Below are 24,599 nucleotides of genomic sequence, written 5' to 3' on the forward strand. Positions count from 1 at the left end.
GGGACACGGGGCTCTGTATCCCACCACTGTCCCCAATGGCCCCCGATCCCTCCCGCCCCCCTCTCCGAGCCCAGCAGCTCCCATTCCCCCCCCATCCCTGCACTCCCCCCACCCTCATCCCCAGGCGGTCGCTGCGTGCTGGGTTCTGGGTATGAAGTTTTATTGCCGACATGCAGGAGTAGTTTCGATGTAGTACAAAAATAATGTCTTTATACAAATTTTTTTCCTCTTTTTTTTTTTTTCCTTTTTTCTTACAACAGGCTCCTTCCCGCAGCGCGGCCCCTCCGCCCGCACCCCCCAGCCGCTCCTGCCCTCCCCGCAACACCCCCTCTTCCAGTTTGCTTTAATACAAGTGCGATTTACTGGCGATGACCGGCGCACAGGAATACTGGGTACGATACAGCCTTGCAGAGGCCCCTGAATATTGCTTTAATTTTGGGGAAAAAAAAAAAAAAAATAATAAAGAGGTGGGAGCAAGACAGACGAAAACTAGATGGAGAGAGCAGGGTCCCAGCAGGGGGTATGGGCCCCATGGGTGCTCAGGGGCTGGGGGTCCCCGCTCTGCTGCTAGTGGCACAGGGGGGCGATGGGGACACACCAGGGTGTGCCAGGACAGACCTACCATCTCTAAAATAAATAAGGCTAAGACTGGAGGCTACTGGCTCAGCTGGCTGGGGTTGGTGCGACTGTTCTGGTCTGTGTTTAGTGTTCACAAGTCCCTGCCTGCCCGCGGCCAAGCGGCCCCGGCAAGTTCACAGGCAGGACGTAATGCCCGACGCTGCCAAGGAGTTTCAGGTCAATCCCTACGTCCCCAACAAAGACACCTGGAGGGTGGCCCAGGCCAGACACAGTCCCTTGCCCCAGCCCGCGGCAAGAGAAGGCAACACGCTACAAATACATCTGCTACTCGCTCCCTGCCCGCGCGCCGGGGGGGGGGGGTAGAGTTGACCCCAAAAAGCGGGGCCCAGACCCCAGCTGAGGCCACAGCAGCTTCTCCCATCCCTGCTCACACGTGTCTTTGTGCCCGGCCCGAGGGCGGCAGAAGAGGGCAAGGCTGGGGCTGGGAACAGCCACGGGAGCACTGGGAGCCCCGGGACCTCTGTGTGAGAACAGTTCATCTGGCAAGAGAGGCATCCAGTTCACAAAATGAGGCTCAGAAACAATCGTTCCTGTTCTCAGCACAGGCCAACGCTCTTCCAGCGGCATCAGGTGACGAATGGGGACGTCTTTCTCCCGCCTGGGCGCCACGCGGGGACAGCAGAGGCAGCCCCAGGTTTGTGTGGCGAGGGCGGGATGGCAAGAAAAGGGAGGGAACAAATACAGTAGAGACTTCAGCCAGCCCCTTCCTAAATCTAGGCAGATTATTTTGGGAAGCTTTTTCACATTGTAACTCATATATTATATCTGTACCACAACTGAAGTGTGAAAATGCTAAATCAGAATTAATGCAATTTTAACTGCACCTTAGATAAAGCTACTGAAAAATAAGATTAAATCATATATCCTTATGAAACTAACAGAATCAGTGAAAGGTGGGAAGGAGGTCAGAGGCCACGCTGGGCCGAGTCCTGCAAAACCTCGGAACTGCCCCCAAGATCCGTTCTCCACGGCAATCGCCTGCCAGGAGGACCGTGGCCCCGTGGCGGTGGCCAGGCTCTGGGGGCAGCCCCCGCTCACAGCAGGTAACCGGGGGGGGCTCTTTGTGCCGGCTGACGAAGGCCTTGGTGAGCTACAGCCCATACAGGGCCACCATGGGCCAGATGCCGCGGCCAAACCGGGTGGCAGGGTAAGGACAGAGGAGGTTTGATGCAGATGAAGGGAAGTGGGAGGTTTCAAGAAATTCTTCCTTTCGAGAAACCCTGATAAATCTAAGCTTATTCAAACCATATGGAGCAAACGCAATCAGCCGGCTCTCCACGCTGCACAGCTGCGGCTCCTGTGCCAGCACACCAGCTTCACCCTTGGTAGTCTTCTCCTTTCCCACAGGCTTTGCTCGATCCAGAGAACAGCATGGTTAAAAAGACAAGAGAGGTAGATTACAGTCATGATTAAAAGCAGATTAGTCATCGAGGCTTCGATTTTAAAAAAAACAGATTCCAGAAGATGCCAAGAGGTTGCTGCTTCCAAAACTAGCTTTTTTTCAAAAGTCTTCTCCCTCCAGAGCGAGTGTGTGTGTCCCTGAACAGAGCTCAGAAGAATTGCTACATTACTCTCCATCACGGGACACGGGTATTGCTGTTGAGCTGTAGTAGGCGACGTGAAAGGCAGACTGCAGGATGGCGCTTGTGCTCTCAGACTGTGGGAAGCTACTTCCGAAGATACCTCTGGGCCAGGATGGCTGCGTCCAAAGGGTTCATGGGCTGGGCGTCGTGGCCCAAGCGTCGCACGGGGGGGATGTTCCCGAACTGCCGCTTCTGTAGGAAGCTCTTGGCCTCATGCAAGGTGTTCTTCTCCTCAGCCAAGAGCAGCTGCTGCCGCATGTAGTTCTCGAACTCGTACTGCGAGCACTCCTCCGTCACCTTCACCTGTGAGAGAACCACCCCGTCAGAGCCGCAGCCACAGTCCCACAACTCCCCTCCGAAGGTCCTGAGCTACCCCGGGATAACTGGAGTCTGAGCGCAGGAACTGGACCTGCTGCCGGACGCACAGGCAGGACTCACTGGTGGCACCGGGAACAGAGCTCTGGAGACCTCAGCGGCTCTGTCCTGAGGAAGCTCATCCCAACCCTGCCAGATACTGCGGGGCTGCAGCTGCCTGACCCCGGCTCTCACACCCCCCCGAGCCCAGCAGAGGGGTTTCTGATGGCAACACCAACCTCAGCATCGCAGGGACAAGCTCCTGCGAGGCCATCCCCAGGCAGTGAGGTCACCAGCCACCACTTCCAACACAAAATGCGTTGGCAAGAAAACAGGATGTTTGCTCCCATCGCAGAGCTCACCGGGGAGCCCGAGCCAATGCCGCCACCTCTCCCCAGCTCTCCCAGCGCCTGCGAGCGAGGGAGCCAGCGCTGGTCAGAGAGGAGCAACCTGCCCCTCGGCCAGCTCCAGGGCCGGCCAGCTCACTTCCAGGCAGCCCGGCCAGCTGGATGTGACTCCTGGTCCCAGCAGCATCAGCCTTTCCTTCCGCTGCACAGGACTGCGATGGCCACAGCTGGGTCCCCACCGCCCTCCCCAGCCCGGGGGCCACGAGGCGCTGCCACCTCTTTCCATGACGCACAGACTTGGCACAGGGGCACGGAAGGGCAGTTCCATGGAAAGGGAAGGAGGCAAACCTACCTCCTGGGGGTTTTCAGGGTTAGCCACTTGGTCATCGATGTCTGGCACCACTTGCAAAGGGCCACTCAGCGAGGACATTGACTGCCTGGGGGGAGAGCACAGTGTCAGGGACCCAGAGCAGGGCCCCAGCTCACCCACCCTCCCCCAACACCCCGGCCAGGGCCACCACCGTGTGGCACAGCGCTCCACACTGGCTACTGCTACTAAAGGATGCTATTCCAAGTCCAATTTCCCTACTATGAAATCATGTCAAAATCCCCACAGCTGCCTTTTTTTTTATAAAAAAAAAAAAACAAAAAAAAAAAAAAAAAAAAAAAACAAACAAAACAAAACAAAAAAAAACCCAGGCTGTGGAACTCTAACTCTCGCATAGGTAGGAGAGAAAACAGCCACAGCTCCAAAAATCACAGACTTCACTGCTGACTCAACAGGCAGCAGCAGAACTTTGCCCAGGCGTGCTGTGCCGCACAGACAGAAGGTCACCGGGCTGACGAGGGAGGGCTGCACCGAGCAAACACCCCCAGGAGCCATTTCTGCCAGAGTGTGCTACTGGAATCTCATCCCTGTTGGTTCACACCAGTCCCGGAGTCAGAGCTACCCTCAAAAGGCATCCCCACCCTGCACGTGTAGTGGCGTCTCCTGCTCTTCTCCCCTAGAGATATCATGCCTGCTTTTACTTAACGGATAACGCAGGCAGTGTCTGCATTTGGCTGCGTCTGTTTGTACATGTAAGATATTCCTGATCACTAGAATTTCTTTAAAAAAAATCAAATCTGGGGAGCACGAGGGGGGCAAAGGCCCTCCTGTACCGCAGCGCTGCTTTGTGATGTTACTGTTGTGCAGGCTCCAACCTCGGTCAGTGATGAGAATTTGTACAGGCCACTCAGGCTGTGCCACCAGCAGCCACCAATGGTTGGGACGCAGGACTTAAAGACTTTTTTGCAGCTCTCTCAGATCCTCCCCTGGTGTCCTGTTTGGCAGCAGTCTCTCCTGGCTGCAGCTGGAATAACACAGCCTGCGGCCAGCGGAGCCTTGTTCCCATCTCTTTCCTCTTGCACATACCATGATGCGATGATGGAGCTGAGAGAATCCAGCACTTCAGATGCCGTCAGACGCTGCTGCGGATCCAAGACCAGCAGTTTTCGGATCAAGCACACAGTGTTTTCTGAGACCCGTCCATCCCTGGGAGGGAGAAAGCGCGGTGAGCCCGAGGCGGGCAGGGGCAGCAGCAGGAGGGATGTGCTGGGAGCACAGGTCTGGGACTGGAGGAGCTCTGGAGGTTGCAACTGAGCAACTGGAGGTTGCTCTGACCAAGAGACCCCCAAATTAACCAGCAGGTTCATTCCCTGTCCCTGCACCATGGGGCCTTTCTCACCTTTGTACAAGATGTCCCAGCTCCACTACTGCCTCCTCGGTGTCTACTGCACAGTCTTTGTTCCCATTACTGCTGCAACCCTCAGGGGCTGTGACTGAAGCCCCTCCAGCTCCAGCCATCCCAGTAAGGCCCAGAGCACCACCCGCACGGGCACCAAGAGAAAGGCCTCCCCTGGGCAGGCTGTACTCACTCAGGGATGGTGTACTCGGCGGCCTTGATTTTGCGGAAGAGCTCCTGAGGTATGCTGTCGTAGAAGGGGAACTGGCCGTAGAGCATGGTGAAGAGCACGACGCCCAGCGCCCACATGTCACTGGGTTTCCCACGGTACGGCCGTCCTGTGGGGAGCAAGGAGGCACGAGCAACAGGCTTAGTGACACCACTGACCTCTGCAGCCCACCACCAGCAGCAAAACTGAAGCAACCTCTGCACGTCATCCTTTTTGCTAAGTATTAACCAAAAATGTTCAAGACCGCCTACTGCAAGACACTAACAACCTCTTTCAAAGGTGCATCCTTTGTGATTAAGCACATTGTTCATCTCCGTACAGGTGTCTTCCCTTTCCCCACAGAGCAGGGCTGTCCCTGTGGAATGGCCTTGATGAGATCTGAAAGCATCAAGGAATCAGAGCCACTGATTGTGCCAAGTTCACACCTCCCCCCCCTTCGCCATCCGCCAGCAACCCCAGAGCCTCACGGGCTCCACGGATGCACCTTGTCTGAGCCAAAGGAGAAGACAACTGAAGAGCCAGCGAGTACGAGGCACAGGGAGGCAGGAAAGAAATCCCAAGAAGAGTAAGTGCTCCACAGGTGAGGAGTGGTGCAAGACCAGCCCCACCGGGGATTTGTGTGGAAGCACAGACTGAGACGCTCCGCACCCAGCACAGATGGAGCCCATGGAGATGGAACTCTGCCTCCGGGATGGATCCAGCACACGGACAGCGGAGCCTGCTGTGAAGCTGCAGAGGGTGCAGGAGGCTCGGGGACATTCCCGAAAGCCGCTGCAGCCCCAGCACACCTGGGATCCGCTCAATGGAAATGCTACTTTAAAGCCCCTCCGCTCACCCAGTAAATCAGCCAAAAGCAGCATGAGGGTCAAAAACTAAACTCCAGTGCGGTACCACAGCATAGGAGTGAGGGAATGACTTCCTCTGACTCACACAGTGAGTCACTGCTGCAGCATTTGTTATTTGTACTAATTATTCTTTGCTTTATATGCTCAAAAAAAGGCACCTCTCCCTCCTCCTTCAGCTTTTCCTGCGGTGACATTTCAGCATCCATGAAACGCAAGCCATCTCTTAGCAGGAGACAGCTTCTCCCGGAGACCTAAAACAATGATTAATTCTTTAGGCGTTTTAGCTTCCTCTCGCACAGGAGCCTTAGCAATCCAGACAGAGGGATGCGCAGAGTCTGAAGGTGGTGCTGAAGCCTGGAATGTCCTCAAGTAACTCTTCCCTCCACACATGGAGGGGAAGTGCAGACTGAGCCATCTGGGAACAGCATTTTTGGGAGCACGGGATGGGACTGCAGGGATGCTCCACAGGGAAGGGCTCTTCACAGAGACATGGGAGACGGAGCGCAGAGGGGGGTCAGCCCAGGTAGGGCTACAGCAGGATGCAGCCCGCTAACGAAGGCTCCTCTGTGGAGGGTCTCGAACAGCCTCAGCTGTCAGAGAAGGCAGCAAAGAGCCTGTTCAGTGCCTTGTGGCATGTGGCCTCCAGACAGGCCAGTCAATCCACCACCATGAGAGCCGTCAGAAGACAGACGGGCGGTGGGAGCCGAGCTGTGCTGGCAGGGAGGGTGACAGAGCTGCAGTCTGGGACGGAACACCCCAGAGACGCAGGCAGGAGCAGCTCCACGCAGCCTTTACCAGCCACTTGAGCTGCAACTGCTCCAAGCCCCTGCAGAGCAGTTGGCTCCTGTCATCCCTCTGGTTACAGGGGCCTCAGGATATCCTGCAGAACAGGAAAGGCCTGCAAAAAACACACGTCGCACCTCCCCGCCTGCCTCTGCTCCCTTCCTGGCTTCGTCCTGCCCAGGAGGGAAACAGCTTTAAACCTGCCTGGTAGATCGTGACAGAAGAGCTCAGCTACGTTCGCTGCTGCTGTCTGTAAACCCCACAGCACACTGACTGAGGGGACCCTACTGGGGCTGGGAATATCAAGACTAGTTCCCTCCAAGAGCACTTCTGAAATACTCATTTATGGTATCCAGAGCTATTGTAACTCAGATCTTCAGCAGAGGTGTTTTCAGTATTCTAGATATCATCCCCACACAAACCAGCATGACAGACTGGGAGGGACTCTGGCGTTCACACCAGCGATGGTGCTGCCCGATGCGCTGCCGACTCCTCCAGAAGAGCTGGCACCGATGACCTGCTGTCCACAGTTTTAGGCAGTTTCCCATCACCCAAGTCCTAGCTCAGCCCCATGGATGGGGAACCCTCGGAGGTGGGATGCACCAGGGGCGATCACGGACTGCACGGGCAGCTCAGCTCCATCCGAAGGGAGCTTGATCTGTGCTCACAAGCAGAACTCCACACCGTGAGCTCAGGCAGGGTGACTGGAGTCTATACAGACTTACAGAGAGATGCTTCAGATGCACAGACCAAGTGTGAGTACACCTTTCAGCACTCTAGTCAAGCTCACCTGGATGAGAGCAAAAAAACACCCCCCCAAAACCATGCCTTGGTCGCTGCCCTGACACACAGGACAACCGCTGCCTGCTCAGCTACTGCCAGCACGAGAGCCAGCACGGTACCAGACACGGTACCAATGGTACCAGACATGGTATCAATGAAACCAATGAGGTTTCACTGACAAGAAACCTCCTGAAGCAACCAGACAGACAGAAAGCACGTCTGTTCCTGTGAGTCCCATGCACTGGAAACAGTTAAAAGGTGGGAGGACGTTAGGGAAAGCTGCTCTTTGCCAGATTTCTGCTTAAGTCCTCTGCTGGAGAGGCTCAGGCCAGACCGCTGGAGACGAGACACAGCCCGGGCAGACTGCTGCTCTGGCTTTGCTGTGATCTTTCCTTTATTTTTTAAGTAACTCCTCTCAGTTGGCCCAGAAGCTGCCCAGAGGGTCAGTAGTTCCCTTCCGGAACAAGCGGCAGCTGCAGCAACTGCTCCTCTTAGTGCACGGCCTGGAATAAACTGACATTATGGTGGGATTTGGGCTCATTCCCTCTTAGGGCTCGGGATTTACCTGCAGCTTAAGTGAAGCCTCAGGAACAAGATTCAGATGCTGGAAACAGAACATCTTGTCTGCAGTCAGACTTACTTAGGACCAGGCAGGTAGATTTTAATTAGCTGTGCAGTTCAGACTAGCCTTAAGAAAAAAGTTACACTTGCTCCTTCCCTCCATACTTTCCCAGTTGGAAAACACAGACCAAATCTCATAACTGGACCCTAATTAAGAGGCTCTCACAGAAGGCAAGTTATATACGGGAACAGAACTGGGTGGTTTCCATTAATTGTCAAGAGCCACAAACAAATGAAGCAAGTGCTAAGTGTGGGGGCTGTGAACCCCCCCTGAGGACCAAAGGGGATTTACCTACCACTGAGCACGTCCGGGCTGATGTAGGCAGGGCTCCCTCGCTGGTCCTTCAGCAGGTCATCTTCACTCACCAGGTGCTTCCCGAGACAGAAGTTCGTTATGGTTATTCGATGAGTCCTGGGGAGAATGGGGAGAATCAGAAGGCATCAGTGAACACGGGCCGTCCTGCAGGAGCCAAACAGCACAGAGGAAGTGAACGGCAGAACAGAGGTGTGTGTCTGTGCGGCTTTTCGGGAAGCTTCAAGTGCTGGGGAAAGATCAAATCCATCCCGACAGGAAGGCATGCCGTGCCGGCCAGCACCACTCTTACAGGCGAGTAAGTGAATCTATTTTACAGCTATGGACAATGTCTACACGTAACAGCTGATTCTCCCCTACACTTCCCAACTACCACCTCTAAAGGCATCTTCTCCACACAACGTTTTCTGGAAGCCGAGAGAAAGGCCCCTGCAGAAGGGCTGCCCCGTGACTGCACCCCGTTTGCTCGAGCATCACTGGCAGAGGAGTTACAGGACCTCTGACCAGGTTCAGTGCAACCACTTCTGCGTTACCCAGCAGTCCCACAGCAGCAGTCCTGGGACAGTCCTGATCCGCAGGACTGTCCTCCATGTGGAATTACACAGAACAGAGAAAGTCTAATCAACATCCAAAAAACTCCTGCATTTGAGTCCTTCAGCAACTGAGTCCTTCAGCAAAGGTGAGAACTGCAGGTACACGCAACTTCTCTATTAAGCTCCCCCTACTTCTCTGTGGCATTGCCAGCTCCAATTAGCTAATTTTTCCAGGGAAAGTGAGCTCATTACAAAATTACTACCGCATTAAATCTTTCATGTCACTCAGGTACTTTGGATTTTGAAGTACAACTTAAAAGAACTGAGCAGAAAAACACTGTCTAGAAGATTTCTATATCCTTGAAAAGTATTACACAACTGGAGCCCAGGAGCATGAATTGAGTCAGTCAAAATAACCAAGAAATACTTCCAGCAAATCTAACAGACAAGTGAAATAAAACCAAGTGTGGGCTGGCAATGGAGAGCTGATTATTAAGGAAGACAGACTTGTGTTTAAGAAGTGTTAGACTCAACTGTCAAGAGACTTCCCTGGCTGAATAACAATTTGCAGGATTTGTTGAAGATTTAAAAGACTAAGTGTTCTAAAGGACACTAAAACGTTCAGGGTTGCTTGGTTTTATTTAGTCACTGAGATTTCATCTAATCTGCAATCATCCAACTACTGCACTGGCTAATTGGAAAACCTGCAAGGCTTTAATGTCCCCATCTCGCAGGGGACAATGTCTGAGGGATCCTCGTTAGCCCAGGGTGTAACACGCCTGGTTTGGACTCTGCAGTGATAAGCAGCCACTGTCACAGACCTGGCTCCTTTGTGAGCAGGGCTGGAACAGCACAAACGTTTCTGCTCAGCCCGAATGACGGCTCCTCTCCATGGTGATCTACTCTCCCACTCACCCACCCTTCCACATGACTCACTGCTCTAGAGGCTACAGTTTTTCCTCACCAAGGCTGATGGGCTAGCTAGTAAGAAGCCAAAACATAGCACATAATACAACGAATTACTTGGGCAAGTGTGTTCACAAAGCTTCAGATGCCTCCCCTTCCTGCTAGCGGGGGCCCCTGGGAGCAGCTCCATCAGTGGGATGCTCCACTGCACACCCTGCCTGGAAAAGAAGGGAAGCGCTGGGTGGATCCTTTAGAGCAGCAACCTCTGCCTCTTCCTAGCAAGGAGAATCATCTTAAAGCAGCTCTACAGAAATCACTTAAAAAATGTAGAGGTGGCCCTGAAAACCCATAGCTGCTGTGTGCTGGGAACCAAGAAGTTCAACCTCAGTGGGTAAAATCTGTTTGCTTTCAGTGTCAGGGAGGGGAAAGAAGTGAGCTGTGACCACAGCGACCCTGCACGCCCTGTACAGACTCTGGGAGCCTGCAGACCTAAAGCCTTCCAGGTTTTTTATTAATTCCACAGAAAAACAGAGAGCATGAAAAGACAATGAGTTCCACTCATTCTGAAAGTTAGGACAAATAGCCAGTAACGTAATGCTGAAGGACACAGCGGAGTACCTGAACTGGAGCTCACTTGCCAACCGAGTAACTACATAACCCAAGGCAACTAAAAATCTCCAAGGAGCCATCGAGCCAAGCGCAGGCCACCGCCGGCCGCCTCTCACTGTGCTGAGCTCATGCCCCACTGACGCTGGTGGCTCTGCACTGGGAGGACTGGTGCCTCCCGCCTCTGCCCAGCACGCACCACATGTGGGACAGCAGCACGTTATGAACTGCTGCTCGCATCAAACCAGCTCACCGGAACAAGGAAGCTATTTCAAGCACAAATACAGACCGGACAGAAGAACTTTTGTTTAGATAAGTAAATATTTTGCTGCTAGCAAAAACACAGCAGTGTAACAGTCAAAGACGTAGCACGGCTGTGATTCCAGTAGGGACTGCAGTGCTGGGAATTCCTTTAGTGAATTACATGAACAAAACTTCCTACCACATTTTAATTCTTTTTTTTAAATATAAATATAAGCATGCCTCTTGCAGGTTTCCAAATTACTATAAAATGGGGTCACTAAGCTTGGCGAAGAGTGTGCTACGCAGGCTGGGCTCAATTCATTTTTGGAGATTAACTCATGTAACTCGACTGGTTGGAACTCGATGATCTTTAAGGTCCCTTCCAACCCAAACCGTTCTATGAGTCTATGAACTTTGAAGTGGATTTATATTTTTGCACAGCCTGCTTCCACTTCCCTCGCCCTTCTCACACCACAGCACTCTCAGCACGCGCCGCCTTCCACTGTGTTTCTAATAGAAATCTACTTCAGGGAAGGAACATAAGAAACTGCCAGAACGGCAGCTCCCCAGCACTTACCTTTTGTTTAGCACCATGTTTCCTAGTTTCAAGTCTCTGTGCACAATATTTTTCTGTAAAATGCATAACATAACATGAGCAAAAGCGTATTTGTTATAGAAGTATAAATTCAATGCTTGGAGAAAAGCATTAAATAACTTCTGAAATCATATCATCTCCATTCTGGGAAACGACGCAGAGCCAGGGTTGGAGTCAGGCTGCTCCCTGGGTACTTGGTGCACTTCATTTTCGACTCTGGTCAGAAGGACAGAACGAGCAAATTTGCTACTTTGAACACACAGACTGATTTGACTAAAACTAAGAGGCCTGAAATGTAAGTGTCCAGGCTCAGGAAGACCAACACGATGAGCACTTCCTCAGAAGACAGATGCTTTGTTGCTTTGCCAGGGAAGGGTGGGTGTCCCTCGCCACGGGGTGCGAACTCAAACATTGGCAGAATCTATTGTTGTTACAGTAATTTCTACTTCATTGATCTCAAACTTGTAGCTTGAGGTTCTGATCTCAGAAACCAATTCTTATACTGTGATTTATTTTGCTTCAACAGGAAATAGCTTGAAGCGTTTCCTGGATTGGATTAGCCTCTGCTCTCCTCTTCCACCACCCCTTTCTGAGGTTCCCAACACTGTAGTTCACCTGATCTGCATTTGGTCTGGCTGGGCCCTCTCCACAGTCAATAAACACTGTGTTGTCATCAAGCAACTTGAGGGGAGGGGAAGGGAATGCTCTTTTATGGCTTGAGGTTATGGGAAAAGAACTGAAACACCCACCCTCTGTACCCGCGCCACTGCCAGCACAAGGAAGTCTTCAAACACCTATTATCCTAAGGTGGGAAAACCAAGCCTCCCAGCAGCGAAAGGGCTAACAAAGACCTTACCTTATGTAATGCTTCCACCACTCGTACCACGTCATAAAATATCACTACTGTCTCCCGCTCACTCAGTCTCTTCTCTTTAATGACGTAATGCTGCAGATTGATCAGATCTGCTGTTTTGTCACTGAAATCATGAGCACAGAGACAGTCTAACACAAGACAAATGCGCTTCTTCATTTTCCTGACCATTCTGTTGGCTTCCAGGTCTTCTATAATTTCACAGGCTCGGTCCTAGAGGGAGGCAAACAAACGAGCAGTAGTTCAGGGAAGCTGTCAGGGCATATGTACTTACATACAGAGCATTAGAGAATAAATAACTACATGGTGATCTCAAAATAAGCAAACGTAACCGCAGTGCTTGATCTTTGCCCCGAGTTGGTATTTCCAAAAAGAAGACACATGATCTCTACTTAAAGAAGCCAGAGAAAGTCTGTGCTGTTTGGCAGTATGTGTATGTCAGCACTGATAGTGTCTATATATACACAGACACCTTTAGGTAAAACCTAGAAAAACTCTACAGCGGTACAGACTGCGTGAATACCAGGAGTCCAACACAGCAGTGATGAGAAGAACAGAAATCTTAAGACACAATTAAAAGTTCTTCTCTAACACTAACCAGGACACAGCTGAGTTGGACATTTGGCTTATTTAGGGTACAGTACAGATGGCCTCACATGAAAATCTGTTGGCAAAATTTAACCAGAAAGCACGGCAATACCAACATCCAAACCAGGCGCTAACAGCAGCACCACTCACTCACCCGAGACACTGAGCAGCACATGGAGGGGTTTAACTTGCTGAAACAGTTTCTTGGCAATTTGTCCCCTCTTACAAGGCATCACAAAACAGCAGAGACCGGAAAGCACAAATTCAGTTCTAAAGGGTGCTCTATGGGCACAAATTAATTTGCCAGGGAGCAGCTATTTTCCTACCTGAAGGGGACGCTACTGAGCGCCTGTCCCAGCTTGGAACTTCCCACATTTTCCAAATCCCAAACCCCGTTACATCCCACTTAACCCTCAAAAGCCCCTGCCCCGAACTTGCTTGTTTGAAGCAGCAGAGGTTAATCTCAGCACTGGGCTGGTAGTTCCTTACACACAGGGACGGGCTCAGCACAAACTGTACGTTAGACAAAAGCAGCTCAAGGCCACAGCAATTCCTGGCGTTCCCCCAGCCCGGATGGTCACCAGCTGTACCTGGAAGAGCCCGTGATGATGAACCACTCCCTCCTGGTTGTGGAGCAGGGAAAGGAGAGAATACTCCGTGTGCAGCAGCATCTTGCCCTGTCGTTCCTCCTGGGTTTCTATTCCTTTATCACCCCTTTCTTCTAAGGTGAGAATCTTCAGGAAGAGGGAAAAGACCTTTACAGCTCCCAGAAAAACCCAAATGCCCCCAAATCTCTCACATTGTAGGTATTCACATGTGTTTAACAGCTGATGTAATTACTCTGATGTTTGCATACTTGCCACCAACCTGTGTGAACTCACATCTGTGCAGAAGGCACAGCAGGAGCTTCACTAACACAGGAAAGTGGCTCAGGTGGCTTTTTGCAAATATCCCAGTGATTTTTCTCCACTGGAGTCACCCGTTGCAGGCACAGGGGAGCAGGGGGCTCCAGGAGAGCAGTGCACAGAGGCTTCGTCTCAGGGCTGATCTCGACACCAGATCTGTGCCTGGCAGAGCTGCCCCACCAAGGGCAAGTTCCAATAGCCATTGCCGACAGCCCACTGGCCCCCGCCAACAGCCCACGCTACTGCAAGTGCTTCTGTTGTGAGAGCTCAAGTCAAACAGCTCCAAAGAGGTGGAAGCCCCACAGTTTGCTTACCTTTAGCTGATAAAAGTCATCTGTCCCATCCTTTCTTGCCAAACACTGAACAATACTTGGCACAGGGGAGTTACCTAAGCGTGGACCTGACAGCACAAAGCAAAAACAGACTTGTTTTCCTTTAAGCAGCAATGACTAATCCAGGGTTACATCAGTAAGCAAGTGTCACGCAGTTTACATTAGTTTAAACTAAGTTCCTTTTTTTTTTTTCCAGGAGACTAAATGTGTTTCCACAAATTACGATCTTAAGAAAAAAAAAAAAAGGCATTGAACTCTGAAACCTCTTTGGACAGTGTTTCATTTGTTCACTGGAGAAACATTTAACAAAAGCCCACACATGGCACAGCTGGTTTCAGAAATTCAAATTTCTGCATGCCTGAACCATAAGGCTTTTACATTTACTAGCAACACCCATGGCAACTGCCATTGCCACACCTCTGCGGGCACTGCTCAGGTACGCAGATTAACCCAAATTTCAGGCTAACATACAGTCTCCCCTCTGCGGTTTAAATCAGTCAGCTTCCAATTGATTATCTGTCGGTTTCCACTGTGAAGTCCATCATGTTTTTGACAGTTTATACAACTAGTTCTGAACTAACAACTACTCCAGCAACTCTCAAAAGGCAGCAGAGTGCTCTTGCCTTGGCAAACACCGCTTACAGCGACCACTCCTGCATTATTAACTTGCCTACAGGCTGATTTGACAGCATATTCCACGCAAGCAGGGCTGAACATCTTCCCAGAGCTCTAACCAAAAAGCCCCTTGAATTAATTTGCTCTTTTACAAAGTCTAAGGATGTAGTTTTAAAGAAAAAAAAAAAAAAAGAGAGAGAAGGAAAGGCTCGAATTAATCTTAAAAGTCGTGCCTGCCTTGCTGTATTAGTTTTACAGATCTCCACAGCCTGAGCAGCTGCAGAAGCTCCAAGGGCTACACCAAGTGACTTGCACTCTGAGGTAACACTAAATTACACGTCTGCTTTGCCTCATTTCAACGCACCTTTTATTTTCAGTTTTGCAATCAGCAGCTACCTTTAAAACCGAAGAAGAAACCCCTCCCTGCTTACCTAATATAAAAGGGCCCGCTCTCTTGGCATTATTTCCAGAAATCCCTGTACAAAGAGCTTTTGCCTTAGCGGATGTTTCCCCAGCTCCTCTGTCTGATGCTCGCCGCTTCATCCTTGGCTCTTGAAAGAGAAAGAAGATCACATCTGATGAGCAACTGAGTTAATTTCTTATATTACCCCTTATTTCATACTGGAAGGCTTTCACCTACGGATGCACTCGTGTCTCTGCCTACTCGTGTTTCTACAAAAAAAAGGCTGTGGCTCATTACTGATAGCCCAGTTGTGGGCTGGAGCTTAATGCATTTTTGAAGGCATAAATCAGCCTCGTTATTCAAAGCAACGTTTCCTAGAACGGTTGTCTGAGAGACATAGTGGGAACAAGTCAAAATAATCAAAGCTTGTTTTACAGCAAAAACAAGTTTGCAAATTAACATATTCCAAAAAACTCTGAAAGAAAATGTCTAAGTTATCCTTTTGTATGTGTGTCTACTTCTCATTCAGCCCATGGGCTTCTGTGGGCTCCTTCCCGGAGGACTTCACTATTAATGGATATTCCAGTGAAAGGAAACTGCGGTGCCAGTACGTGGGCTCTCCTGCACCACCACTCCACGCAAAGAATAGTTTCATCTATTGAATGAGAGTCTCATGCTTTGCATCCAAGTATTTATTCAAGGTCCACACACCACTACAATTTAGCACAACCAACTACAAGTGTGACTCGCTCCTACTTACTCAGGTACTGCAGAAAATACAATTTCCAACAAGCATTTTCTGCTGCTCCGAAATCTAAAGAGAATTTGGGGCGGTATTGCAGAACCAATACCTAAAGGGCCAAATCAATTCAAGCCTCTGTGACTGAAACACTCCTTCCCTGAAGGAAAGTCTTGTTTCAGTTTAGCAGGAAAAGAACCTCCTGCGATGGTCTCCACGTGCTGCACGTTCACTGCCAGCACAAACCAGCTCCAGACTGAAGGTTTGCTCCCAATCCACCTCCTGTTCACCTTTAGCTCTTGGAAAAGAGTTTCAAAGACTTTCACAAGTATCTGGACATTAAATGCTCATGCTCTAACATTTCAAAGATTTATATTTTTTTTTAAGGGGGTGGGGGAGAGTTGGAACTAAACACAAATCCATTTTCTTACTCTGAGCAAGTCAAAACCAAGCCCCGAGAGCCTTCCCCGAGAGGTTACTACAGCAGAACAGGAAAATATTTTTGGATTGTACTTATTTGTTTTAAAAAAAGTCCCTGTGTTTCACCACATAAGAGACCGATAAATCACCACACTGAATGAAGTTTACCCTCTGGCAGTCCCACCCTTTCTGTGGACACAAGCGTGAGCTCATTGCATTAACTCATCTGGCAGTACCTGTCACCAGATCCCAGATAGCAGGAGAGATAAGGGGGAGGAATTACAGCAGACTGTGCATCCCCGCGCTCCCGCCTCCCACCAGCCCTTCAGGTCTCCAGCACAGCTGAGCAGAACAACGTCCTGAGCCCCACGCGCTCCTGCTCCTGTTCATTTCGCATCCCTGACCTAATATCTGATGCTGCCTTATAAAATTCCCCACTCCTTGCAACATCGCCATCCCTGCTGGAAGCGCATGAGTAAGATTTCCACTGGAGAAACCCCACTGCACAGAAACTCTGAGATAATGAGGGTTGTGCAATCCCAGCTGGGTAGGAATCGCTGGTGCAAACGGCGTTATCGTAAACAAAATAATCTGAGGACTCACGTAGTTCAGCATCAACTGTATCTTTACTCTTCTTCCAAACTAGGTTTTCCAACGTCTCAGGAGACAGGAGTCATCACCTTGGAGAAGGCTGGATGGTCGAAAGGTCGAGGGCTCTGTAATGCGAAACGAGATACACTTGATGCTGTGGTTCTGGATTATTCTCGATTACGATAACGTGGTATGCACCAGAACTTCTGCAGCCTGAAACATCTGTGCTTATTTTGGCTTAGAAAAGGCCTGAAGCTCCTGACATCACGTGAGAGAATAAAAGGGCTCTTGAAGTTCAGTCCCCAAAGAGTCACAGGCGCAGGGCCCTGCTCAGCAAGACAGACACAAGCCTCAACCATCTCAAAAGGCATTTTGTGATGCGAGACAGACCTTCAGAGCAGAAACAAACACATTCTCTGCTTTAACCTCCCCCACACAGTGCTAACTTGCCTGTTTTTAACAGTATCTTAAATACACCCAGGTCAGCAATAGCGCCACAACAGAGCCTTCACCTCCGGAAGCAGTTTTTCATCACGGTAAGAGCTAATGCTTAAAGCTTGGACTTGAACGGAACAATTTCTGCCAATGGCAAAGAAGAATATATTGAGTTTTGCTCTCATCAAATCCCCACTGCAAATCAATTCCCCTTTACAATTTACATTCAGCCTCCTACAAAAATGATTAAACTTATTCAACTCCATTCAGTACTGCTTAATAGTTCATATGATCCCATTTCAAAAGAGAAATTGAGGATTTAAATCTGGACACTCTCTAAAACTGAATCTGTACCACCTTTACCAAATGCCTAAAGTTTAACCCTCAGATATCACACGCGTTACACATTTCTTAATCCTGGTTTACTTTACTGGTATACAGATAGATCAACTTAAAAATGCACAGGAAACATTTGGGATGCAGGAGCCGAACTCCCAACACCACCCAAACCACGAAATGTTAGCAGCTGGTCCTGGGGGCTCTGCAGAGACTGCTAAAGACCTTTCCGAATGAAAGCACCACTGCTATTTATGCTCTGATGAACAACGCTCAGATCACGGCTCTGGCAGCCGCTCACCAGCCAGCGCTTTCGGAATGAGTCGTCCCGGTGCAGGGAGCGAGAGGAGGTGCCCCAGCCCCACCGCTGCCTAAAGGACACCCACCAGCTTAAATACCACGGCTCCGGCACAGAACACTTGTAAGAGCAAGTGAGCAACACACCAATATAAATGGGAACTCAACCACGCATCAAACTACACTCCTGTGCCACTGACGGCACTGTCCACCCCATCTCCCTGCTCCGGCTGCATCGCCAGGGCAGAGCCCACCCAAAATCTCAGGGGCCCTCAGCAGCACCCAGAGGTTCACACGTGAGCACTCTGGGTTCCCCTGAGACTGGAATGAAGGAAGGTCCCAGAGCAAAGGGAAGAAAACCAGGGGCAGCTGCTGTGAAAAAGCAGGAAGATCGTTCCCTTTTCTGCACATTGTGTAACCCCAATCAGAGCAAGGAAATTGGTCAAAAGGGCACGGAGTTCCTTGTGCAAGGCTTCTGCAGAACAAGTGGCCACCCACCAAGCACAGGGCTAAGACCAGTATTTTGAGACAGGGCTGAAGGAAAACCTTAAACCAAGAAGAGCAATGGAGGAGGCTGCCCCTCCCCGCCGTGCCAGCGGGGGTCTTCTACTTGCAAACTCATTTCATCTTGGCTTGAGCTGGGCTGACACAAAGCTCTGAGTTCAAGGGGCTTCACTGCTAGAAGTACTCGTGGTATTGCTCACACACTGAACTACAGCCTGGAAGAACAAGCTTTAAACAAGTTTTAGACAAAAGCCATAGTAAACTGAACTGCTTAAAACGACTCTGCAGCTGCAGCAGCGGCCACAGCAGCCCTTAGTGCTCAGACCCCATTGTGAGATGGGGTCCTGCCCCACAAGCAGTGTGCTGAACCCATCTGCCATCCTGCCCATGGGCCCCGGAGTATCCCAGACCCCCGGCTCCGGATCCCCCAGTCCCAGGCTGGCCGCAGGAGCCCTGCCAGCCCCACACAGCGCAGCTGGAGGGACACCGGCAGCGTCACTGCTCCTCCACTGAACACGGTCCTCCTAAGGGTGAAGAGCATCCTCCCAGCCCCTGCAGCAAAACCTCCAGCTACAGACAGCCGGGACTTTCCAATTTTTAAGACTAAAAAAAAAAAAATCACCAAAAGGTCAGTTTAACATCAGCAGGACCAGTCTCAAGAAGGAGCATCCAACATTTCCGCAAAGAGCCAGAACAAAAACATCTACCCTTTAAACCACCCCGTCCCAGGGAGAGGGCTGTGAGATACTGATGCGGTGGGTTCACCGTCCCCTCCCCCAAAACCCAAACTGCACAAACTGAATCAAACCACCCCCAAAAACCAAACTGCACAAACCGAATCAAACCACCCCCGCTCCCTGTCCCACCATCTGTGACACAAATGGTCTCTCTCACACAGACAATGAAGTTACAAGTCTAGCACAAAAATTCATTACTTAATTTTAATGTGGTGCCTGCAATATATCAAACATCTTACTGGAGAAGTGTCTGAAGCCTCTCACTGTGCTAGCTAGGACTTTAATAGAATTCTTAATCAAATAATTTTGGAGACCTAGATGTAATGTCTTTTAATTACGTAGCTGAAGGAAATTGTCTAATTCCTGAATTACTGCAGGATGTTCCAGTGCCCAGCGTAACAACAAAGCAAAACAAGAGAGGAGGAAACTGCCCTTTTCATCTCAGATTAAAGAAGAGGCAGGTCCTGCAGTCCAGCAGCCACGGCTAATAGCTGGAGCAGGAAAAAAAAAAGCACCTTTGGGGCGTTAAGAGGATTACTCAGCAGCACAGAAACTAGTCAAGACACTGGAGCAGCTGATACAGCCTCCGCGATGCTTTCTGTTGTTTTATCTTGCAACCAGGGGACAAGAGGAGTTGGTTGGTATTCACACTGTGTGACGACCGGCAGCCCCGAAGGTGTCCTACCCCGCGGCACCAGGCGAACTGATCTCTGCAAGTAAGGAACGGGATGAGCGGGGAACCAGCAGCAGATGATGGAGCCCACCAGTGTCTGCTGGAAGTTCAGGGCCATCGAGGATGAGCTCCTTCAGCAAGAGCTCACCCCGGGAAGGGAATCCTGCCCCGGGAGCAGCTCCCAGCAGCCAAAGGAGCTGAGCTGCTGCCTCTCACCTCACCGCCAGCCCCCCCACACCCAAAACCCGCCCGTTGCTGCTGACCTGGAAACACTGCAGGTGGGAACAAGACGGGGCTGCGGAGGAGTCGCGGGCAGAGCTGCCCACAAATGAATCATCGCTCCCTGCCGGCTTCCTCACCGGGTTGGAAACCTCCTCCCACCAGGCGCTCCGCCGCCCAGGGAAGCAGGGTATGGCCCTGAAATCGTGAATTCCCCATCTCCTACCCCAGACGGAAGAACTGCCACCCGACACAGCAGCGCTTCTCAACAGCTTTCTCTTCTGGGAGCCAAATGCTGCTGCATCTGGGATGACGCTGGTGACCCGGTCCAAGGGCTTTTGCTCTGCCCGCCCTCCTCTCGGCCAGTGCAGGCCACAGCTTTTGCAAAAATGAAACTAAAACAATTGATTCAAATGAGTAGTATCAGGCGGCACCTTTTACCACCTAAATAACATGCTGGGCAGTATTTATCAGGGATGATTAATCAAAGTTCACATTTAAACCTGGCTCCTGTCAAATTCCGGCTCGGGAGAAGCGATGTTGGACGTGACCTAAAAACCTACATGAATGCTGATATTAAACGAGTAAAACTTCCGAGTATGGTCTGGCTTCCCAGCACAGGAACAAACCAGTCAGTATCACTGCGAGAAAAAGCAATCCCAGAGCGTTGCCACACACCTTCCTCGGGCAAACCCGGCCGGGGACAGCTCAGACCCGAGTCATCAGCGCTCCCAGGGAGAGAGGCTCAATTCCCATTGGAAAAGCTTCCCTGGGAACAGGCAGAGTTGGGCTCGGGCGGGCCTGCGGAGGAGTCACTGGCTGGGGGATTACAGGGAAGGTTTGCCGGGCAGATCCCAAGCCAAGCAGGGCAGGAAGGAGGGGCAGCTTTGGGGGGCTCCTCCCTCAGCAAAGCACCGTGGTAAATTCACTGCACAGGAACATTACTTTTACCAAAGTCTTTGGAAATTTAACTGTTCAGTAAGAGAAGTAATAATAATAGAAAAAAAGCAGCACATCAGATGACTCAGAGCCACCAGCACAACCCATGTACCGCTGCGCGAGCCCTTCCGGGAAGGGAAGCCTTCTCCAGAAACACAGGAGCCCTGACTCAGAGATTTCTTGGAAACGTGCGGAGACTCATTCAAGCTTCTTCCCTCAGCGAGAAGTCAGTGCAACACCAGGTGCAGAGTTTCTCTGACTGAAAGAGAAGGAAGAATCCCGAGGTGCTGGCGCAGCATGGGGGGCTGAGGCACCCCCACCCCATCAGATGGCACCTGGTAAGGTATGACCTTGCCAGCAGCCCTTCCTGAACCCATCCACTAGAAAATCTCCTTCCTCAGCCCAACCTGCTGATTAGTTCAATCCCGGGAACGTGAGCAAGGCAGAGCCAGCACTTGAGAGGCCGTAGTGCTAAAACGGACCCCAGTGCACCTTGCCTACATCCCACATCTGGCTGTGGCCAGTCTCCACCTTCCCAGGGACAAAAAAAAGGCTCCCACAGGCGAAGTCATACATCAGGGAAAGCAAATTCCTCCCTGGTCCCCCCAGGCAGGGGGGGAAACTCTGAAGCACAGGATTCCAGCAACATAATTACAGTGCAAGCAAGAAACAAGCTGGGCTTTCTTTAAACCCTTCTGATGCATCAAGGCATGAAATAGCCAAGGACTCATCGCTGGGAGTTCCCTCTTTGGTTACACAAACACCAACTTCAGCTTAACCCGCTCATGCTGAAGCAGAGGCCACCTCCACCAGGGAAAGCCCTCGCTCCAGCCCGACATCCCCACGGCAGGGGCATGGCGCAGGAAAAGAGCCGGGAAATCCATCGGCAGCACCTGAGGCTGCATCGCTCTCCCAGCACAGAGCCTGACATTGGGCTGCTCCCGTGACGTCAGGTCGTCACTACCTCTAGAGTCACCATCAGGGGAGATGAGCATTGCATTACGAGATCTTATTCTTCCTTTGCAGCTTGCGTTATTATGTACACTTAATATTCCCTACATCCACTGCAGCAGGACGTTCCTCACGCGCACAAAGGTTATCGCATGACTCACACACGTGCTGACACTTTCTTTGCAGTGAGGTGTGGTTGCTGTTTTCCACGATAATCTGCTCATCTAGCCCTAACTAGATAGAAAGAAATATATTTAGGTTATCTATGTACACTGCCATGCTAACGTTACTATCACTTGTAGCATGAAAACACACTGATAAACACCGTGAGTTCACAAACAGATTAACAAAAAGACTGTTTCATGTAGAAAACTGCAAGGGGCACGGAGCCTCCTCTGGTTGAGGCTGAAGAGCTCCCAGGCAGGAGCGAGGCATGCACTGCACGAGTCCCGAGCCCCCCGAGTCCCCGCAGAGGGGTAACACAGCCCTTGTTTAGGCTGAGACAGGGGACAGCTCAGGCAAAATCAATAGGGTTGCTCTTAATCAAAGAGCAGCCAAGCGCCTACGAGGCTCCCCTCTGCGCGGCTCCAGGAGACGACTCTGTCATATCCTGAGGATAAAAAGCAGCTGAACATGAGGGTGCTTTTAAGTAATGCGATTATGTGACCGAACCATCCGCCCAGATACCACAGAGAAACAATAAAAGGATGTAGCACAAACGCTCCAGCATCAGGGAAAGATGTCCTGCATCCCGACTGCTGCTTATACACAGCAGCATACGTCAAGCCTGGGCATTTAGACTCTAAACTAATAAAGAACTGAACCACCAACACCAGCACAGCCACGGCAGGAGGGAGCAGCTGGCCAGGAACATGACAAGCCCCAAATCCCGTGTCAGGGAAAGGAGCAGCAGGGCAGAGCCATGGGCTCCCTTCAACAGCAGCCAGAGACCTTTAACGCTCCCACCTACTGTGGCAGGGAAGCTTCCAAAGGCAACAGCCAAGGGCTAACAGAAGCCAAGGGCAGCCCCAGAGCCTGCCTCCTCACCTCCCCAGGTGAGTGCACACAGGGAGGACGGGGCAGGTTTCCATAGCCAGCGCCAGCTGCAATACTTCATGGTCTTACTCATCCTCCCTGAGAGGTACAAGCTCCACCGACTCACTGCTGAGACACACGGGGCTCCTCCTCGGAACAGAGGTCCCAGAGTCCTGCACCGAGCCGTTCCTGCCCGGGCTGGGAGCCACACCAGCCCCTCCGGGAGCCATCTGCTGGCCCAGCGACCCCCGAGCCCGTCACCGCTCTGCAAAGCCGGCCCCGCTGTCAGCAGAGCCCAACCCCCCCGGCTCGGACGGGGAAGAAAGGGACAAAGGAGTTTTACTCGGTGACATTTTTAACGCCCGCCGTGTACCCCCGCCCCGCGTCACCAAATCCCACCCTCCGCCGGGGAGCGGCCCGCGGCCGGTGCAGCGGCAGCGCACAGCCCGGGGGGAGGCTCCACAGAGGGGCCCGGAGACCCTCTCGGCGGGCCAAGGCCACGGCACACGCGTGGGGACCGGCGCGGCCCGGCCTCCCCGGGGCCCCTCCCGAGCTGCCGGCAGCGGGCTCTACCGGCGCGGGCCCGCCGGCCAGGAGGGCGCTGCCCCGGCGGCGCCGCGGAGCGGCCGGGCACCCGGCACCACGCGGCGTAAGCCTCTACCGGGGCCCAGCGCAGAATGAACCCGAAGGAAGCGGCTCCACACGGCGCCCGGCCCGGCCGCGGCTGTCGGCGGCGCCTCCCGGCCGCGCTGCCCGGGCCGCCCACCCCCTCACACAGCGGGACCGGGACCATCCCCAGGACCCGGCTCGCGCCCGCCCGTCCCCGCTCACCCATGGCCCCGGGGCCGGCGCGGCGGCCGGCGCCTCCCGCAGCCCCACGCCCGGCCGCGGCCTCCGCTCGGCTCCGCGGCGGCGGCCACCTGACAGCGGAAGTGACGCACGCGCCACCGCCCCCCGCCGTCGTCGTCGTCGTAGTAGTCCCGCCTCCCACCGCGCCGCCGCAGAGATGGCGGCGGGGAAGCGACGGCGCTGATTGGCCGGCTGAACCAACGCCAGCCGTGATTGGCGGAGAGCCCGGAGGCTGGAAGGGGATTTTGCGGCAGACTTTGATTGGTCGAGGCGCGGAGACGAGAGGGTCGGCAAGAAACGCAGGTTGATTGGCTGGGGCGCGATGACTCCCTCCGCCGATTGGCTCCCGCTCCGACCGGGGAGCTTGTGGAGCACGCGGGAGATTCGAACGCGCCGTTGATTGGCGAAGAGGCGGGTGCTTTGCTGGCGGGCCCCGCCCACAAAGGCCTGACAACCACGGGCCGCCGCGGGGGCTGTAGCACAGCGGTCCCCAGCCTCCCCACGGAACCCTCCGGCCTTCCCAGCGCTCCCGGGGCTCTCGCTGCCCCGGCCCGGGGAGGACTCGCGCTTCCTCTTCACAGGCAGCTTCTTACACCCGAGCTCTTGAAACGCCCCCGTCTCCCCGAGCTGTGCCCTGGGGCCCAGGGCTGCACCCAGGGCTGCCACCACCCCAGCGCGGGGCCCAGGCCCAGAGCGGTGCAAACGGCTCCCCCCAAGGGAGAGGGACCCAGCTCTGCCTGAGGAGGCCAACAACGCTGGGGAATCGAGGGAGCCCTGCGGAAAGAGGCTGAAGTCAGCTGCTGGCCGTACAGCGCTTGCGGCAGTGCCACAGGGCTTTGGGGACGGGTGACAGCGCAGCAGGGATGCGGAGGAGCCAGCAGCAGCAGCAGCAGCGGTGTTCCCCGCGTCCCAGGAGAAGCACCTTCACGCTTCTCCGGGCAGATGGTGCTGCCCCTTCCCCGCCAAGCTCAGCCCTGGACGGATGTTCATCTCACCCTCTTCCTGTTAAACACTTCCAGCCCAGCAGGAAGCCGAGGGGACAGGCCGCCAGCACGC

General features: G+C 52.5%; 1 protein-coding gene across 2 annotated transcripts; it reads right to left on the reverse strand.

Moving 5' to 3' along the window:
• Positions 1-146: 146 nt before the first annotated feature.
• Positions 147-14,961, reverse strand: STK40 (serine/threonine kinase 40). Of its 2 annotated transcripts, none has more exons than XM_074162034.1 (10): positions 14,847-14,961; positions 13,783-13,868; positions 13,154-13,297; positions 11,961-12,188; positions 11,087-11,139; positions 8,205-8,320; positions 4,841-4,985; positions 4,338-4,457; positions 3,276-3,360; positions 147-2,525 (listed from the first exon to the last, which is right to left on the reverse strand). In XM_074162034.1, exons 1-10 carry the CDS (start codon positions 14,956-14,958, stop codon positions 2,307-2,309), a joined length of 1,308 nt encoding a protein of 435 aa, XP_074018135.1. In that variant the 5' UTR covers positions 14,959-14,961; the 3' UTR covers positions 147-2,306. The 2 variants fall into 2 exon arrangements, with proteins under 2 accessions (XP_074018135.1, XP_074018134.1); XM_074162033.1 differs by having other exon boundaries at positions 13,783-13,892; positions 14,847-14,958.
• Positions 14,962-24,599: the final 9,638 nt, after the last annotated feature.

The sequence above is a fragment of the Numenius arquata genome, chromosome 21 (assembly GCF_964106895.1).
Source record: "Numenius arquata chromosome 21, bNumArq3.hap1.1, whole genome shotgun sequence".
Lineage (NCBI taxonomy): Eukaryota > Metazoa > Chordata > Aves > Charadriiformes > Scolopacidae > Numenius > Numenius arquata.

Excerpts from the sequence above, each read along its gene's own strand:
- STK40 (XM_074162033.1), bottom strand. The coding sequence starts at position 14,958 with ATGAAGCGGCGAGCATCAGACAGAGGAGCTGGGGAAACATCCGCTAAG. Across the intron at positions 12,189-13,153 it reads ATCATCACGGGCTCTTCCAG|GACCGAGCCTGTGAAATTAT; the intron begins GTACAGCTGGTG and ends GCCTCCCTCTAG. Across the intron at positions 4,458-4,840 it reads GCCGAGTACACCATCCCTGA|GGATGGACGGGTCTCAGAAA; the intron begins GTGAGTACAGCC and ends TCTCCCTCCCAG.